The sequence below is a fragment of the Pinus tabuliformis genome, chromosome 3_1 (genome assembly GCF_031772625.1).
Source record: "Pinus tabuliformis cultivar Carrire ecotype Pingquan chromosome 3_1, CPIR1, whole genome shotgun sequence".
Classification (NCBI taxonomy): domain Eukaryota; kingdom Viridiplantae; phylum Streptophyta; class Pinopsida; order Pinales; family Pinaceae; genus Pinus; species Pinus tabuliformis.
In genome coordinates this window covers 169,961,507-169,982,903 of record NC_142301.1, presented here as the reverse complement: position 1 = coordinate 169,982,903, position 21,397 = coordinate 169,961,507, and the positions used below count along the sequence as shown (strand labels likewise).

The 21,397-nt window shown below is 38.2% G+C and overlaps 1 protein-coding gene across 1 annotated transcript in view; it reads right to left on the bottom strand.

Moving 5' to 3' along the window:
• Window positions 1-21,397, bottom strand: part of ACD1 (Pheophorbide a oxygenase family protein with Rieske 2Fe-2S domain-containing protein) — a 139,530-nt gene that overhangs the window by 111,669 nt on the left and 6,464 nt on the right. The window contains exon 4 of the mRNA XM_089410968.1: window positions 9,906-10,042. Within this exon, the coding sequence (XP_089267094.1) occupies window positions 9,906-10,042 (137 nt within the window). The remainder of the gene's footprint in view (window positions 1-9,905; window positions 10,043-21,397) is intronic.

Sequence of the window (21,397 nt, the reverse complement as noted above, 5' to 3'; positions counted from 1 at the left end):
AGATCCGACCTTTTGTGACAGCACCGAGATCTGAGCTCTTGTAGTGACACCGAAAATATCCTCTGAAAAATGCGAGTTTCAGAGTTGATGAAATGCGAAAATCACAACTTGGTATATATCGTGGTTCGTCCATCATAAATGAGTCGACATGACTTTTGAGGGGTTGTGTCTTCACAGGTTGAGGTCGACTTGAGTTTTATTTAAATGAAGCCAACTTAATGCTGATCTTATTTGATGTCATCTTTGAAAGGGACTTGATGGAGGAGTCTTTCGACCAATAAACAATTGACTTTGACAATAACCTAAAGCCTACAATGGAGGCTTGACCTATAGATTTGACCCAGGCATGAAACCCATGCTTTAACAAGTCAATTAAATCAATAATAACAATTCTTTTCTTTATTCTTTTGACAAGTACATTACAAGATGACTCAAATACATTAAATGAAGACTGAACCTAGTTACATTTTCTAATGCTCCCTCTTAACTAGGGAGGTATTCATGTTTACATATAATCAAGGAGGTACATGGAAGATCTAAAAACACATCATCTACAAAGAAGTTTGGGCACCGCAATGCCATGGACTAGATTCCTGCCCAGGGTAATGTATCCATTGGTCTCTCAACAATTTAGGCACCGTAATGCCACAGAGTAGATTCCTAACCAGGGCAATCTATCCGGGTGGGACTAAGATGGACTCAAGCTTTCAGCCTCTCTAGGTACCATCAGGCTTACATGCTAACCATCAACCCAAAGATCCAAGTGCATGACAAGCTCAATGACCAATGCCACCTTTCCAACTTCGGGACCTAAACATCAACAAGAAGTGTCGGCCAGATGTCCTCCCAGGCAATGTTTCACTCACAAAGCCTCTCCTTGATCTGAGGACAACAAAGTTTGATCAGTGACCAAAATGCTATCAAAACCTTCACGAGATTTACCTGTACAAAAAAAACCTTAATCAATAATATACTTTCTCATGTACATAATCAAATACAAACCCCTGGGGTCTTCCAGATAACTTGATGTTGCTTCTCAACTTTTCATAGTAGGACTATCAACCGAATCTTTGACAAAAGATTCCTTAATCATATACTTTCCATTCCTACTTTATATGCAGCAACATATTCTTCAATCGGATCCTGCTTTCCTTCTTTCAGCAGCACCTCAAATGCATTCTCAAATTTCCTTCTCTCTCTCATGGCCTTCAGTAAAACTTACAGTTGTTAATCATGGCCTAGTGCATGACACATGAAGTAGAGAAACATATTTGTCACTCCCTCTTAATCAGAGAGGATCTAATCATTCCTGTACAAGGAATATTCTCAATCATCCTCTTATGCTAGGGAGATTCCTTTCATTCAAGCTCCCTCTAAACCTAGCTAGATTTCATCCAGACTCCCTCTTAATTTAGGGAGTTCTACTTTTTCTTTACGACATCAGAGAATCTTTCATGGCTTCCATCCTTCTTATCAGAGTCATTCATATATCATGCTTATCACCTCAACTCTACTTACGATCATCTTCACCAACTTGAAAATGATGTACCTACACAACTTATGTTAGGTCCCTATAATACTAGTGATTCCCCCATTATTATTATCATTGTAGCCCTTATTGTTATTATTGTGCCCCATAGAAGCCCACTATTGTTATTTTTGTGCCCTTATATTATTATTGTTGTGTCGGCTTTGATTATATTGTGACCCCTTAGACTCCTATATATAGAAAGGAGGTTTTGTCATTTGTATCATTCAAGAATTGTTCATTTCTGTAATGTAATGGAGGTTTCCCCCTCGAAAATGCTGATTTCTAAGTCGTTAATCTATCTTTTCTATCTTTTTGTGAGCTAGTTTCATAACATTTGGTATCAGAGCTTTAGATTCTAGGGTTCCGCTGCTCCAAAATAAGTCATCGTGGCATTTTCGCTACAACTTTTTTCTACGACGTTTCAGAAGCTAAAAAAACCCATTTGAGCCGAAATCTCGATGATCCTCGAGTCCGAATTTCATATCTTGTCTCTCTATATTTTCAAAGATATGATCCAAGGAAGTTAGGGTTTCTCCAGGCTCCCGAATTACATCCCAAACAGGTGACCGAGTCTATTACAACCTTTATCCATTCCAAGCTAATGTTGGGAGGAGGTTCCAATGGATTTTATCACAGGTTTATCCAAGTCCAAAGGAAAAAGTGTTATCATGGTGGTAGTTGACAAACTTACCAAGTATGCACACTTTTGTGCATTATCTCATCCATTTAAAGCAAGTACAGATTCCACTGCATTTATGGAAACAATTCAAAAGCTACATGGAAAACCAAAGATTATTGTAAGCGACAGAGATCCCATTTCCACTGGAAATTTTTGGATAGAATTATTTTCTTGTCTTGGTACTCAGTTAGCTCATAGCTCATCTTATCATCCTCAATTTGATGGGCAAACTAAGATAGTAAACAAATGTTTGGTAGGATATCTTCGTTGCTTTGTATCTTATAAACAGACACAATGGGTCAAATGGTTGCCTCTAGCTGAATGGTGGTATAACACTTCCTTCCATACTGTAGCAAAAATGACCCCATTTATGGCATTTTATGGATATCATCCACCGTCCATCGCATCATATTTAAGAGAAAATTCTAAGGTTCAAGCAGTGGAAGATCACATTAAGCATCAACAACAAGCTCTCCAACTCTTAAAGGATAACCTCACTTTGGCATAGAATAGAATGAAACAACAGGCAGATCAACATCGTAGGGAAAGAATTTTTGATGTAGGTGATTGGCTATTCCTACGGCTACAACCATATAAACAAATGTCCCTCAAGCAAGCTAAGAAGGATAATAAATTATCACCAAAGTATTATGGTCCGTACAAGGTGTTGCAAAAGATAGGTACTATGGCATACAAATTGGAGCTTCCTGCAGCTTCCCAAGTGCACCCATTTTTCCATGTCTCATGCTTAAAGAAGGTTATAGGTGACAAGCTCCCAGTTCAAACAATATTGCCAGAACTTGATGAGGAAGGAAAAATCATATTGGAACCTGAAGCAATCACAGAAACAAGAACTCGAAAGCTACGAAATCGATCAATTTCAAAGTATCTCATCAAGTGGAAGATCTTACCCGCTGAAGATTCCACATGGGAGGATGAGAATTTTATACATAAGCATTCAGAACTACTCAAGCGTTGAGGACAACACTTTTTTGAAGGAGAGGGGCATGTTAGGTCCCTATCATACTAGTGATTCCCCCATTAATATTGTCATTGTAGCCCTTATTGTTATTTTTGTGCCCCATAGAAGCCCACTATTGTTATTTTTGTGCCCTTGTATTATTATTGTTATGTTGGCTTTGATTATCTTGTGACCCCTTAGACTCCTATATATAGAAAGGAGGTTTTGTCATTTGTATCATCCAAGAATTGTTCATTTGTGTAATGTAAAAGAGGTTGCCCCCTCGAAGAGGCTGATTTCTAAGTCGTTGATCTATCTTTTCTATCTTTTTGTGAGTTGGTTTCATAACAACTTAGATAGCAAATACAACCAAAATTATAGAAGCATGAAGTTAGCCATATCAAAAACTTATAATAGCAGAAGCATTTAGACTTTATAAACATAATCAGCAAGAGAGTATACTTTAATACTTCAAATTCCTGCCCAAGTTTAGTTACAAACCCTAAATCACTTTTATAGCTTATCAAGATATCAAACTCATTATATCTAGGGTTTCAATATTCTTTCAATGACAAGTTCCTTCGTATAGAAAACCCTAGAAACAATTCAAACAAGTAATGTGTCTAACAACTATCAAAATTCATATGTTAGACTCCTCACTAGGATTTCATACATATCCTAGATTTCATGCAATAGACTCAACAATAAAAAATGATCACAACTCAATTAACATCATGACTAGCATCTACTAGGGTTTGATGTAAACCCTAGATTTCCATCTACAAATTCTCAGCAGACACTATATAGATTCATAGATTCCAGATGGTCATATCACACATACTAGAGAAATTAGCTACTTCTAGGGTTTAGTTGCAAAACCCTAGATTTTCAAATCATCATCCTAGAATATCAAACTCAGACAAGGGCTTATGACCAACAATAATTAGGTCAACACACATATCTAGGAATCAATCATAAGCATAACATATGTTAGACAACACATTAGACATATACTGACTTAGACCAAGCTAGGGTTTCAACCATATGGACACATACCTAGGGTTTCATTCCTAGGATTCTAAATACATAACAAGGGATTTGCTTATAGGCCCAACCAAACCCTAAAGATCTAGAGGTTCATACCAAAGCAAACCCTACAATATCAAAACTTCAAAGGTTTGGGATTTCAATCAATCATCATTCAACTCTAAAAAGTTAGGGTTTCCATGATCACACCAAGACCCCAAACATGACATCATCAAACATAATAGCAATTTCTTTAGACTCCATTAATAGCCCTAAGTAGATTAGGGTTTCATTCATTTTCAACATACCCTTAAGTTAGGTTTTTGCAGAGCACCTGTCTTGGGTTCTATAAAATCAATTTAAGAATGAGGGTAGATTTATCAAAAGATGAATCACCCTAAACAAGAATCTTTATGATTCAAGATAGCTAGACATAATGATGTCAGTAATGTAATGCAACCTTCAAAAATAAGATGATCATATTTTTAACAGAATCTTTTAAGGAGTATTGTTTGAGACATACCTGGAGATGTTCCTAGGCAAACCTAGTAAGGATTCCTTGAAGTGTTCTTTTTTTTTGTATTAAGCCATCATCTTTTATACATGTAGTACATACAACCACAACATGTGATACCAAGGACATAATTTAATTTCTCAAATTAGATTTTCTACATAACCATGGAGGATGGAATTCTATGATAAGTTGTTCATTCTTTCAATCAACAGTAGAACCTTTTATTTGACATCCTAGATTATTTGTAAACTCTAGAAAACAAGTATTAAGGTTCTTATCTAGGGAGTACTATCTTTATCCTAGTCTAGTTAGACGCAAGAATCATTTAATGTTAAATCTAAAAACCCATGAACATATGTACCTTGTGATTGCATACCTCTTAATTTGATAACTTATTAGACTTGTTGTAGTAACAATACTTACTTGGTTCCTTGCGCTAGAACTTGATAGATTTTCATAGGCAGTTGTACCAAGTTCCATTCCTTCAACGAGTGGAAGACAAAATATTTTTCACTGCTTTAACCTTATCATTGTAACACCACCGAGACCTTATTAAGAGCACTGAACTGATGTCACTGTGGTGGCACTGAACTGAAATGGCACACAACTATGATACTAAAGTAGGACCAATTCACTCTGACATATCACCGAAATTGTGGTTACTGTGTAGGCAATGAACTGTGGTAATACCAATATTGCACGACTCTTACTGACATAAGACTCGTTTGGCTATTGACTCGGCAACCCATATAAGAATCAGAAACAACCCATATAAGACTCATATAAGACTTGGCAAAACACAGAAAAATAAATAAATAAATCGATTAAAAAAAACGAAATTTGCTGCCAAGGACAGGTCTTATACGGGTTCATACGAGTTTGATACAAGTCAACGATTCAATGCAAGTCTTATGCGAGTCAGCATAGGTAAGGATCTTATGCACGGGTTCTATGAGAGTGACTCGTTATGGCATATGACTCGTCAAGATCGCAAGTCTTGAAGGGTCTTATAAGGGTCGTGCTTCACTGGGTAATACCAAATCTAAAGAAGCAACAAATTGTGGTTGCCATCTAAGCTTATCCCTATAATGCCACCGCAAATCATCTGAGCTTATCTCTGAAATATATAGCGAAGTTATATCTTTATTGCGCCTTCATCGAAATGTCCATACTGTGCCTTCAAGAAGTGCTAAGATTGAGCCTTTTCCTAAAATGTTGAGACTATGCCATTACCAAAAATGCTACGAACCCAATCTAGAAAAGATCCAAACTCATTATATCACCGAGGTTCTATTCCTTAGATTACTGAAATCTTTTCTTTGTGGTGGTATTGAAACAGTGATTGTATTTACCAAATTGACCAGAGATTTACTGTTGAGTTAGGTATACCCTCCTTCTTAAGTTGGCTTGATCTTCAATACAGAACCTTCCTCAAAGATTGTATAAGTGGTCTTCAAACTGCCTTTATCCATGACCATAGCTCTGATACCATGTTGGGAAATCCAAGGAGTTGGCAGTTAATTAATTTCCTTTATTATGACATTAACTTGTGATGTTTTCATTATTAGTATTAGATCTCTTAATGATATTTTATTATCATCAAGATTAATGTCAAGTAACAAATAGAAGAGAACACAAGATATAGGCACGGTGCCAGGGAAAAACCCCCTTCGAGGGGAAAACCCAATCAAAATTCTTCCTTCAGTAGATTCAAGATGAGACGAACATGACCCTTACAAAGACTCGAGACTATCTCCATCAAGTCATCCTTCTTTCACTGGGTTTGCATCCATGTCATTGAATTCTTGTCACCGAGTTTTCATCGAATACTTGCCACTGAGTTCACATCGAGACATCAACACTTCTACTGTGAAGACACCAAATGCTTCTCACTCTTCACTGTAATTACATTGGTACAGAGATTGCACCGATATCTTTATTGTTGTAGTACCGAGCCCTTATCACAGTTGTTATACCCTAAACCTTAGACCAAATCATTATCACTGTAGTTATACCCTTAACATTGACCCTTCTCACTGTTGTGGTACCGAAACAATGTTACTCCCTTACTGTGATATCCGGCCTTCATCTCAGAGGTAATCTGAACTTTCTCACTGTGTAATAGCATTGAAAATAGCTCCCTGTAATCCGCAATAATCTCATAAATCTGACCTTCTTTGATAGCACCGAGATCATCTGAGCTCCTGTAGTGACACTGAAAATATCCTCTGAAAAATGCAAGTTTCTAAGTTGATGAAATGCAAAAATCACAGCTTGGTATATATAGTGGTTTGTCCATCATAAATGAGCCAACATGACTTTTAGGGGGTTGTGACTTCACATGTCGGGGCCGACTTGAGCTCTATTTAAATGAAGCAGACTTGATGATTATCTTATTTTATGTCGTCTTTGAAGGGGACTTGATGGAGCAGTCTTTTGACCAATAAACAATTGACTTTGACAATAACATAAAACCTACAATGGAGGCTTGACCTATACATTTGACCCAAGCATGAAACCCATGCTTTAACAAGTCAATTAAATCAATAATAAAAATTATTTTCTTTATTCTTTTGACAAGTACATTACAATATGACTCAAATACATTAAATGAAGACCAAAACTAGTTACATTTTCCAACAATTCTGACACCCAACCAATGGGGAATAAAATCCAAAAAAATTGGCCCCTACTAACAGGTAATGAACTATGCAATGTTTGACACCTGGCCAAAAGAAATGATTGTTCTAACACTACTTGTGATGTATTTAGTGCTATATTCACTAATACCACTTGAGATGTAACTAGCAATAATCAGAAGAAGCTATCATTAAATTATATTTATGCCCATAGGCATGTCTATTCCAAAATTTTAATTTAATTATCAATAATTATTAGGTGGATGGTAGGGATTTAACTGTTGAAAAGTGTAACTAGATTCGGTCTTCATAATGACATGTGTAATCATGATTTTATGTAATTGATGTAAAGAAGAAAAATAAAAATAAAAATTATAATGCTTGAGCCATGGGTTTCATGCTCAAGGCATTTTTTTTTAGTTAAGGCTCCCATTGTGAGCTTTTAGGATTGGTCATCATGTCATAAAGTAAATAGAGTCAATGTCAAAGTTTGAAGACCCATTTGGGCATATTACACATTGTAAAAAGCAATTTGGATCGTGTCACAAACCCTTGAAGACCTCGTCACAAGCCCTCCCTCATGTCGGCCTTCAAAAGGAGAAAATGATGCTTCTAGGATGGCAAGTCGGCTTCCCCATGGCTCAAGTCGGCTTATTTTGAGAGAGAGTCCACTATATAGAGATACTCGACCTCCATTTGATATACATTCGAACAAGCATCCAAGAGAAGAAGAGAAGTGCGAAAAGACTAGGAGGAGTCTCCCATCAAGGAAAAGAAGGAGGAAAGAAAGCCGAGATAAATTCGGATCTGTTTTGGGCAAGAACTCTTCACACATGCGAGGAAGTCAAAGGTATCTACTGCAGAAAGAGAGCCGAGATCTATACAGTCCATTTAGAAGTTGAATCAAGGAAGAAAAGAAGGTACTCATCAGGCTGAGTTGTAGGCGAAAGTCCTTCTATCCAAGCGAAGGAGGTCAAGATATAAAACGAGGTCAAGTGCCGCAAATAGGGTTTCTAAAGGAGGGACGAAAGGGACAGATCTCAGCTGAGGACCAAAATCTGAAGGTTAGCCGAGGGAAGTGGGAGGAGGAAGAAGTTTGACTATCATTGACTCAAGAAAGAAGAAGTTAAACAAGGAAGCCTTGTGACTTGGTCTTGGAGAGGTTAATAGGTCAAGGGTCTTGGTCTTGATATTTGTCAATTGAAGTCTCTATAAGAAGAAGAATTCATTTGGGTTTTCCTCTCAAGTTGGAGAGGTTTTGACCCTGGTTGATCACCTACATTCTGTGTCTCTTGTCTCTTTATTGTGTATGCTTTGGTCACTGTTTGATGAAAATAACACAATAATAATATAAGTAAAGAGAAGATCCTAATCCGAAGAGGTAAAAGCATTCACAACCAATTACCATCAACGAGAAATCATCTAATTCTGATGCCCTAGATTTCTCAACTTTAACCTCCATAGAATATTCTTAGTAGTATACACAAATCAAAGGTTGGGATTTATTTCCAAAGTAGTTATGTCTTTTATGCCCTTTTAATTAAATTCATTAATTAAAAAAAATGTCATATGAACAAGTGTATTGACCCATGGTATTTTAACAAAGCCTATTTACAGATTAAGAATTTTCATGATAAAGTGGGGGTGAATTTCCATGGTTAAGAATGTTGTTACATTTTTTTAAATATATGTATATTTAACTTATATATTAATCATTTTATCGTTAAAAATTATAATAATAATAATTTAAAAAAATTATAATTTAATAATTCTTATGATTTTTTTAATTTCAGCAACTTGATATGTAAGATGAACTAAGTGTTGCTTACTATGAATTGATGCCTATCAGCATTCCATTTAATGTATATGGTTGTGCTAGTATAATTGATATGAAAATGATGATTACAATGCATGAATGAGATCTTTTTATATAGCATTGAAAAGATCCGTCATGATGAATAGTCATGATCCTGAGGAAGAGTGCCTACAGACTATTAATATACTAATATGCTAATTAACTAGGAATTGATAATTAATATGTATATCCCACTTACTAGATACTATTATATATTTAGGTATGCTGCAGAAGCTCAATATTATGTCTATGTATTATGTTTAGTATTAGCTCCATTTGAAGGTATGCCCATTTGCAAACAGAGAGTTTGCAGCAATGGAAAAGGATCGTGTTCACTGATGCAATCCAGCAGTTTGGGTTTGCTCGCACATTGGACAGTTCTATAAACTATTTGTTACTCTTAGAGACTTCGCATCATAACATATCCATGGCTATTATTAATGTTATCCACCACTGCTTATATCTGTGATTTGTTGTTTATGTTAATTGGATGCATGCTGTCTTGTTCAGTGTTTGGACGTTGCCATGAGTAATGATGTTTAGGATATCTTGGAGCTATATTGACTGAAAAAAGGATGTCATGTACGGTACATTGTTTTCTTAAAATTCGTTATGGCATTCTAAAGAATTATCATTTCAACCTTCTACTCTGCTGTCAACTGTATTCATATGTTCTACCCAACTAAGAAAGAGAACTCACTTGTTTATGTAATAGCAGGGAGCAATAAAAGAGGCGCTTATTTTAGGAGTATCTGAATTTGACCCACTAAATCCCCAAGGCCCACTGGAATCCACCCTGAAATTCAATGGTTTAGCTCTGTCCCTCCTGCCAGTGACCTGCAATCATCCCTGCCATATGTCAAACCTTATTTGAATTTTCAGTTGTTGTCTAAAGAAGTTTTAGTGATATTTAGAAAATATAGTCTTCTAAATAGGAAAAGTAATAATTATAACAATAATATACCCCCCCATGCTGAAACAAGCACGTTTTGGATTAAAACCTTCTTGTATACATTATGCCAATAATTGTAAAGACATGTTTTGTCATGAGAAAAATAGAAAATTTATACATGAAACTATTTATAGGCAGAAAAAAGCAAGCATATCTCAATCATCATAGTAAATCCTCATCTAAAGTTAAAGTCTAAACGTGTATTGAGATTCAATGAAAGACCATGAATTATGGCAATGCATAATAATGAACTGCAGGACGAAACCACTTGATACAAGAACTGATAATCTGGATAATTACCCACTCGTATGTAACTTAGTTGTTTCGCCAAGAGGGGGTTTGCACTCATGTTCCTAATCTCATGGAATTAAAAGAGAGTGGAGGGCCATGTTACTGCAAAATCTAACACCTTTGTGCAAAGCTTTACTAAGCACTCTAAATTAAGGGCAACAATGGGATCAGCCATCATTGTCACCTTAGTAGTTGCTCGTCTGTTGTTTTTTTGGATGGATGTTATCCCCAAAATGGAGGCTTCCCTAGCAAATCTTGGAAATTAAATAACCCAAGAATTCCTAGGCTAAATAAGCTACAAGGAATTTGCTAAAATAAACACACCAAGATATTCTCAAGCTAAATACCCTCCAAGGATTTTGCTAAATAAAGTTTAAACACACCAAAATAATATTCAATAGTAAGGCTCCAGGTGAGATGAGGTAACAAGTTCAAAGGAGTTGTGGCTAGGTCTAGAGGGCTAAGATAGTCCTTGTTACCCACCAAAGTGGGTGATCCCATAGGAGAAAAAATTTCTCCCATTCTTCACATCCAGCCAGCAAGCCATGCCTAGGCTACTTGGGAGTGGGAGTGGGAGCGGAAGCAAAAGAAGGAGCAGGGTGCGACATTTTCAAAAGCATGCAAGTCAGGAGCAATTTTGGGAGCGATTTTTATATAATATATATTTTCATATATTTTGATGCATATATATCAACAAAAGCATGTAGAATGATGAATTAGTGATAAAAAACATAAAAAAACATCGATTAAACCATATAACATCATTCATCTAGTAGTTATAATCTTCATCAACCACGGGTCCACAAATTACAAGTTCTCATTTATATAGCATGTAAGGGTGCACATAACCAAAATAGCATTGAGTGCAATCCACCTCTGAACCGAAAATACATCAACAAACTAGATGGCCTCTAGCATCCAAAAAAATCATGCTACAACAAATACCTACATATCATCAAAATCATCGCATATCTTAGCATCTTTGTCATTAATATCACCCTCTAAGCATTAACATAAGATAGAAAAAGCGTAGAATGTCAAGTCAAGATTTGTTTGAGTGATGGGTAAATTTTTTGTTGGGTCATGATAGAGGAGTTCGACAACCAATGTCACTAACATCAAGGTACACAGAGGGCTTAGTGTTCTTGATTAAATACGAGTTCCATATCCTAGTATATGACAAAATCCAATGGAAACATTGCAATCCCTCCGATCCTAAAATCCTAAAAAACTAATAAGTTTGTTGGATTTTGAGTGAGATCTAAAATTCTACTTTCTCCATATGAAATCCAATGAGGTCGGAATCACTTTTAAACATCCTCAGTCATTTCATGGTATCAAATTTGTTGATGTGAAACAGGAAGAGCAGAACTAGCACTAAAGCAAGGGCCAACTAGCTGCAGTAATCAGCAGTTCAAATCCCCTAAGGGATAGCGCAGTGCTAGCCAAGAGGGCTATATTTTCGTGGGTATCTCTCTCTGAGTGAGCCGGCAGAGAGGTAAGACTACCAAATCGAAAACTTGCCAAGGCAGAGGGAGCTACGTAGAGCCACGCAGAGCTAGAGGGACGCGGTTTCTACAAGCTGGATTTTGGACAGAAAATCCGTCAAAAGGAAGAAGCAGATCTCATAGTGAGGGAATACTTTCTCAGTGATTTCTTGTCCAGGAAATCAGTATTTCTCATTTGTTGAGCAACATCTTACCAGCTCCATTAGGGAGTGCGTAAGGCAACCTAAGAGCTACGCAGTAGGGAGAAAGAGGGAGTTGTTCGACAATTTTCAGAGGATATGGAAACCAATGGCTTGAGGGATCAAGACACGTTGGACGAGGCTTCCAACTATGCCATCTGGAAGGCTAGAATGACTTTCTTTCTAGATGAGCATGCCCTCAAGACGTATGTTGATAGTGTGGTAGTTGTCACTGCAGATGCAGATCCGCTAAAAAAGTACAGAGCTAAGATGGCGAAGGCGAAGAGGATGATCTTGGATAGAGTCCAGGATCATGTGGTACGTCACGTTGCTAGCAGAGGGATTGCTAAGGAAATGTGGGATGCCTTAGCCACATTGTATCAGGGATATTCCGAGCAGCGAAAGATTTATTTGGAACAAACGTTGAGATCTGCACAGATGCAAAAGGGAGAAAGTGTGGATCCATTCCTCACAAAACTGAAGGAGGCTCGTGATGAGTTGTCGGTTGCAGGGCACACACCTCAAGATTCCGAGTTAGTGAGACTTGCTCTAAATTTTGTCTCGGATGAATGGCAAGTCTTTGTCCAAAGTATACTGGTTTGAAGAGCATTGCCAAATTGGGACAAGATGTGGGCAACTCTGAAATAAGACGAGTTGAAGAGAGGCCTGGTCGAGGTCAAACTTGACGGAAGCAGCAGCAGCAGCGGGTCGAAGCCCAAAATACAGGAGGACAATAATGCAACCCTTGCATCAAACGGATAGCAAGGGAAACAGAGACGAAATAAGGACGTCTCCAAGGTGAAGTGCTTCAGATGTAGCGAGATGGGCCACTATGCATGCCAATGTCCTTTGAAGAAAATGGACAAGGATGAGAAGCATGATCCTAAGGTTGCAACTGCAAAGATTGAACAGGAAGAGGAGTTTGCCATGACAGCCAAGATACCTCTAGGAGGGAGGTGGGCTGATCCATGTGCTTCGTGCTTTCACCTTTCCCTGGAGAACTGCGTGAGTCCTTCTAAGTTGTTGCCCCGCATTATGCTCCTAACTCATAGCAGATTCTCTAATCTTGTTTCCTGATCTATGCTCTGATACCATGTGAAAATTTCTAACACGAAATTCTGCTGCAGTAATTGATTTATTTCTCCTACTTATCTTCCACAATAAGTTATTTACAAAACCCTTCAGTAAACATTAAAACAAACTCTACTGACTTATCACATAATAGCATAGAGAAAATAATAGTGGTATACAAGCATAAGAATCAATCACATCAACACAGTTATTTTTGGACAATTGTCCCCGAAAAAACCCAATGCAGGAAAACCGGTGCAACAGATGATAGTTTATTTATTATTCTTTAGCAACAATCTCTTTACAAGGAATAATTTTGCAGTACATAGAGAAACCTCCAAGAAAACACCTGACATAATTTTCCTCAACTAGGAGAAATTTTGACACCCCAGAGACCCTCTAGCCTTCACTGCATCACCCCTCCATCATCTGCGTGAGGACTACATCATTTGCGTGAAAACTGTGTCCCTGCTTGTGCTGTCTCTCAGAGCTCTCCCTCTGTGTTGTCTCTCTGAGGCACTGTGTCACCTCCTCAATCTTTGACTGATGTTGAAACCCTCCTCTTCCTTCACCCTGCAACTCTCCCTCTGAAATCGAACTTCTTCTCCTTGAGAATTGATTTCCTTCGGGTTACTAAGTATTTGCCCGGTGTGTCTCCAAATGGCTCTTAAACCTTCTCTTATACTTTTCCTGTTGATGAATCAACAGTCGAGATTAAGTCCCTAATCAACGGCTAAGATTAAAACAGACTTGATCCTCATCTCTTAGAAGCTTCTCACCCATATCTTTATTACCCATTAATATTTTTATTTTCCTAAGTTTAGACTTAGTAACCCCATTAAAAATATTAATTATTTTAATAACTCATTATCTGGGTGGAATTTCTCAAAACAATTTCTCGGTCTTGTAGATCTCATGTATTCTAGCCCCTCCACAAAATTTCGGAGCTAGATCACATCCAATGCCACCCAAAATCAACAGGAAGACACACAGAGAGATAGAGAAAATCGATTTTCTAAAGTGAGAAGTTCTCAGTAGGAAAAATCAATTGAGGAGATCTCTTGCAGTTGAGGGGCAAGGATAGTAGCTTCCGGAGAGAGAGATTCTCAACCTGAGATACATCAGCAGAGAGAGGCAGTGTGTGATCCAAAAGCCTTGACGCAGGGCCGGAAGGGCCACGTAGAACCAGCACAGAGGGAGAGAGGAATTTGAAATCTGCAGAGGAATTCGATTTTTCAAAAGCCGGGAGTCGAGGTGTGAGACTGAGAGGCAAAAATCGAATTTCCTGGACAACAAATCGACCAGCCAGAGAAGTGACGCAGCACCCAGAGAGCTTGACACTGGGTTGATGCAGACACTGCGCAAAGGCAGCCAAAAAAGTTGGGGGGCACTCAATTTGGGGCTAGATCAGCCAGGATTTCTTAGTGATTGTGTGAGGTAAAACTCACAAAGCTTCTACCAGTACTTCTCTCTGTAATTGAATAAATCTGTGGGGTATTCAGTGATGTATTCAGATTTTGCTACTACTTAATAATAATAAAACCTTAGAGCTACTGCACCGGTTTTCCCACATTAGGTTTTTCCGGGGACTTTTTGTCCAAAAATAACTGTGTCCTATGTGTTTCTATTTTCCTTGCTCAATTTCTATGTTTCAAAATCATAATTAATTGGTGTGGGCTGCTTCAGTAATTTGCTTCGATATTTCATAAAGAAATCTGAAATAAGTTTGTAATATTATTTACAATCTAGGAGAAGCAGATTCAGCTAGTTGTAGTACGATTCCTGAGGTTGTTAGATCTAGGAATTTTCATAGCCCCCACCTTGGGTCGGGCCTGAAACGATGCCCTGGAGGTTGAAGCAGTTAAAAGAAAATTAAAAAAAAAAACATAATTGACCACATTTAAAAGGAAGTTGTACCACAAAATGCAAAAGATGGCTGAGACAAAATAATTAGCACGTGGGCAAAAGCCAATGCATGAGCTCTACCCCAATTCATGGCCATCACCCTAGTTCCATAGGCCCTAGATGAGCTTCCTTTATCATTCAAAAACCCATGATTGTCCCAACCCCTGGAGGGTAATGAACTGCCCTACCTAAAAGGGGTAATCACTGGTATATCTTATACATCATGCTCTTGTCCTTTGAGCCCCGAGCAGTGAATTAAAGAAAATTCATAAAAGGCAAAAGGCATATAAAGAAAGGTGGAAAAATCAAGGTTGGGGTGGGGCACCTCATGTACCATGTTTGCTCCCTCCTACACAGTACATACCCAGGTGTGGGCTTCCCCTTATCTAGCTACCCTTATGCCCCAATATGTGGCCCAGATTGCCCCTCATTCCCTATTCCATTCCACTTATTTATCACTTTCCACCCCCATTAAAGGGATGTATATTGGACATACTATCACCTTTAAGGGCTAAAACCACCTAATAAGGTACTTGGTTAACCCCCTTTGGAGCTTGGAGACACTAACACTTGCCAAAGCCCGCTACGGAAGGGCATGCCATTATGAAGTGCCTACTTTGTTATCCATGATTTGTAAACTCTTTTACCCGATTATTTTAATGACTGGTTGTACTGGAAGCCTAGGGTACACATTGGATCTTATGCAGGATTGCAGGGGGTTTCTATTTGGGTTTGATCTCCCTATACGGGATCCTAACCCCCATAGGTCTACATTGGCACATATAGGGTATGCATAGAGAGCCATTGGCCTCCACAGCAGCAGACAACACTCCATGGATCTTCATCGATGCTCAAAGACTACTAGCAATCCACTTTTGGGATGATGGTGATATGCTTGGTACATTTTGCCCAGTAGGGCCCCCACAGGAGCCCCACACTCTTGGCAGGTGTCCCAGGACTTGTACGATGTCATGGCAGCATTCATTCCACCACTCGGACCCTTGCAGAGGATCTACAGGCATCTCCGATTCATATGGAGACCCATGGGGTCATTTATGTGCCCTCAGACCCACTAGGAGCACCACAAGTCTACTACTTGGAGAACAAGGGGCCACCCCCTTGTCCATCATATTCTGAGGAATTTATTCCTCAGTATGGCACTTCAAGACATTATTAGGCCTTTGGAGGGCCCCACGACATGTACATATTATTATTTGGCCCCTTGTGAGGCTTATTTTTACACTTGTGAGCTAGTTTGGTGGGCTTGTCACCAATAGGGGTTTTATTTGCACATTATTTTATCATTAGGGGCTAACATAGGCCCATATGCCAATTCGACTCCTTAGGAGACTATATATTGATGTTAGATACATTCATTTGGATCATCACTTGACTTGGGATCTCTCTAATATAGAGAACTTCGCATTTTTTCCTTGGAGGATATTTTTTGGAGATGGATGAATTTTGACGTATGGATTTGGGCTATTTATCTTGTCTTGGAGCTTTGTCTTGTAAACGAAATGTTGGTTGGATATACTCTATAACGTTGTAAGTAAATTTTGATGTTATTATTCTTGTTGTTACATACTGCTAAAATTAGGGCTAGTTGTTGCATGATTGAAATGTGGAATTAAGCATGTTTTAGCTAATTTAATGTATGGGCGAATGTTATATGAATGAAATTTCCTAGAGATTATTTGTCTCGATAATATTGCATCATTTGCTTTGAAGTATAAATGCTTGAAGGTCACTTTTCTTTCCTTTCTCCCAACATTGGATGAAATTGACTTTCTAGGCCTCCTTCATCAAGAAACCAAGTTCTTACTCATCATCATCCTTGACTCCATATCCCCAAGTGAATTAGACACTGATCCCTAAAAAAGGGTGGTCACCTTTTTCACCTTTTATCACTTTTTCCCAGGTCTAGCCCTCAAAGGTCACCTAGGGCATCAATTTCCCGAGAATTGACCCAAGGAAAAATTTCGATCTCCTACAAGCTACTGTGCTGGTGGGTCCCCTCCCTCTCCTCCAAATTTGAGGCAATTCTAATGGTGGAATCTTCGGGAATCCCTATCCCTAACTCTAAGATCAAATTTTGCCTAGGCATCCCCAAGGCTAGACCGCAACAGGATCAATTCAACCTTTTGAACTAAATATTCTTGTTTGGTCATTTCCCTTCACCTTGTCCAAGATAGGAACATCATTGGTTGCTACATTCCATCCCCAAGCCTAGACTGGGTACACTTGGCCCCATGTGGTCCTATTTCTCAAAATATTACATTGTCCGATGTCCCTAAACCGCCCTCTGTGAGCTTGTTACCAAACCACTCCAGCGAACCATTCCTTCCTTAAATAATACCTCCCCCATATACACTCTTCCCATATAATCCCTTCCCCAAATATATCTTTGTTATATACATATCAGAATTATATTTTCACAGTATTGCTACTACAGTGCAATTTCTTTTACACAACAAGAGCAAAAGTACATTTTTTTTACAGTACACAGATTTTAAAATGCATTCATTGATATCTATTGTGGGAGTGGTTCTCACCGACAAGGAGAACTATCATAAGTGGTCTCGAAAGATCAAACACACTCTCATTTTCAATGAGTTGTGGAAAGAGTTTGTGTAGGAGAAGGAGATAATGAACCTGTAAAGCCCACCTCAGATAAGGAGTTCGCCATTTGGGAAAACAAGAATAGCAAGGCATATGCTTTGATTGCAGCATCTATAAATGAAGAGGTGAGTCGCCATATTTCACCATTTTCAAATGTTTTTGAACCCTTGCAAAAGTTGAAGGAACTCTATGACTCACACTCTGAGCTTGAAGTTGTCCAATTGATGATTAAATTGTTCAGTCTTGAATTACAAAATGATGATCCTCTCACTCTAGCATCAGAAGTAAGATCTATTATGTATGATATCAAAGTCACTAATGTAGAACTAGACATTCCTTTGATAGCTTTTGTCAAGGCACTTTATCCCACTTATTCAAATTATCTTGAGTCATTGCAAACAAACGAAAACCTCAAAGAGATTACCTTTGACTCCCTTGTGAAAAAATTTGTTGAAAGAGAGAAAGCTTTTGGGAAGAAGACAGCTCCTCAGTCTTTTGAAGACGATGTCTTGCACATAGAGAGAAGAATCATGCTCAAGATTCTTCCAGAGGAAGAGGTGGTCGAAGAGGAAGAGGAAGAAGAAATTTTAGAGCCAGGGAAGGCAGACACTCTCAAGGAGAAAAATATGATCTTCATTGGATACGTTGCAATAGAGATGGATCACATGATGCATCCACATGCAAGTTGCCTTGGGAAAGAATTGAGTAGGAAAAAAATCAAGCCAAAGGTAAAACCAATGACAAAGAGAAAGGTAAAGCACATGAATCCGCTCACTATGTTGTGGCACATTGTAATATGGGAGTAACTAAAGACTTGTTTAATGCTTCACTTACTTCTTAGAAAAATGATTGGTTGCTTGATTCAGAAGCAACTTGCCAACATACTTTTAGAAGAGATTTTTTTGAAGAATTTACTAACAATGTTGATGGAGCAGTATACTTTGCAGACAAATCAAAACTCAAGCCATCAGGGCTTGGCATAATCAGGCTCAAATTGCCTGGTCTTCCAGACTTTCTTCTACATAATGCTTTATATCTCCCACAGCTGAAGAGAAACTTCTTGTCCTTGGTCCACATCCGCCAGCAAGGACACTCCATTCATATGTTTGATGGCAAGGTTGAGTTGAGAAAAACATCAAATCACTCACTTGTCATGGGGATAGAAGAAGAAAGACTTCTGAAGCTGCAAGGTAACTCTGCTCGTGCACAAAATTTCTCATACAATTCTCATTATGATGAAGGTACATTTCCATCAAGTCTATTATGGCATGCTAGATTTGGACACTTGAACTATGACATCCTTCGCTTGTTGAAGAAAAATGGTGTTATTGGTTTGCCTACAATTCCTAGGAAACTTAAGCAATGTGATGCTTGTATTCTAGGAAAGCATAGCAAACAGTGTTTTCATGATTCGCATTCCAAAGCACATAGAAAACTTGAACTCATTCATTCATATTTATGCGGTCCAATGCATGTTCCTTCTGCAAATGGAAATAAATATATGATGACATTTATTGATGACTACACCAGAATGTGTTGGGTTTATTTATTGAAGAACAAATCTGATGGTTTTCAAACATTCAAGAACTTTCATACATGGATTGAAAATGATGCACAATCTCATATTGGCTCTATTTGCACTGATAATGGAAAAGAATGCACTTCAAATGAATTTGAAAACTATCTTCGCCAGCATGGGATCAAACATCAAACAACTGTGTCTTATAATCCCTAACAGAACGGAGTAGTTGAAAGAATGAATAGGACAATCTTAAATATGGTGTGTTCTATGATGTTTTTCAAGAATGTAAAATTGATGTTTTTGGATGATGCAGTTCTATGTGTTTTATATGTAAAGAATAGATGTCCATCTAATGCTATTACAAAAAAGGCTCCTTATGAAATGTGGTATGGCCACATTCCTTCGGTAAAGCATATCAAGGTCTTTAGTTCTACTTGTTATGCCTTGATACCAAAGGTACAAAGAAACAAACTTGGTGCAAGGAGTCGTAAGTGTATCTTCTTGGGGTATTCAAATACCTCCAAAGCATACCGTCTTTATGATGAAGTTAATAAGAAGTTTGTTGTATCTAGAGATGTAACCTTTCTTGAATATGCCAAAGATGACAATGTTGTTGAGCAACAACTTGATTGCTTGGATAGATTCGGACATGCAAAATCATTTCAAGAATTTGATAATCAGATTCCACATCTTGAAGGGGGGGATTTCTATACTAGATCAATCTATGGAATCTTCTTCGGAGGCACTCTCTCCCCCACATGAAGCTCCAGCCATTGATGATACTTTGAGTGATGTGATTAACAAAATTGAGAGACTCAATCTTGATTCAGTCCCAACTCAGCAACCTAGACCATCTCAGAAAGGTCCCCCAAAATGGCTGACAAAGACACTTGAAAGTGTTCATCCTGATGAGGTTGGAAAGACAGGAACAAGAAATTCAACTAGGCAAAATGGAGGTGATGTAGATGATTCTAATTCACCTGTTGATATGGATGTTTCTTATGATTGTGAACTGAATTTGTCGACAAATTTTGAACCAACTTCCTTCAACGAAGCCGCTTCTCATGATGAATGGAAAGAAGCAATGCAAAAGTAGTATGATGTCATGAAAAGAATGGCACTTTGAAGATGGTTGAACCTCCATTGGGAACCAAACCAATTGGTTGCAAGTGGGTCTACAAGAACAAGTATAAAGCTGATGGCTCACTTGACAAGCACAAAGCCAGGCGTGTGGCAAAAGGTTTTGCACAAAAGGAAGGGGTCGATTATGATGAGACTTTTTCCCCCACAACAAAATGGGCTACCATCCGGGCACTCTTTGCCTTGGCTGCTCAAAACGGTTGGAAAGTCCATCAAATGGATGTAAAAACTGCTTTCTTGAATGGAGATCTAAAAGAAAATGTTCTTATGTCCCAGCCAGAAGGATTTGTTGTGAAGGGACATGAACATAAAGTATCCAAACTTATAAATTCCTTGTATGGCCTCAAGCAAGCACCGCGAGCCTGGTATGAAAAGTTAACTGAGCATCTTCTGAAACTCAACTTCAAACATTATGATCTTGATAATGCAACTTTGTTTTTCAAGAAAGTTGGCAAAACAGTTGTATATCTTGTGGTATATGTAGATGATCTTTTGATGGCAGGAAACAATGAGAGCTACATTGCATCCATAAAGAACAAATTGAGGAAAGGTTTTGAAATGACTGACTTGGGCTATGTTCACTACTATCTTTGTATTGAAGTAATTAAACATCTGAAGTATATATTCCTCTCTCAAAAGAAGCAGTACATTGGAGATCTGTTAAACAGGTTTCGCATGGCTGAGTGCAATCCTTTGACTACTCCAATGGAACCGAACTTAAAGCTCACATCCATTGAAGAAAAAGAATTTGAGGATGCAAAAAGGTATAGACAGCTTGTAGAAAGTCTCAACTACCTGACTACTACCAGACCGGATTTTTCATTTGATGTTGGAATCCTCTCCAGGTTTATGCAAAAGCCTTGTGAGGGACATTGGTCTGCTGCAAGGTTGCACGAAACGGGGAAACGGGTACGAGTTTCCGAAACGGGAACGGGTATGAAACGCGACCTCCCCAGCTTTTGGAAACGGGGAAACGCGAATATATATATATATATATTAAAA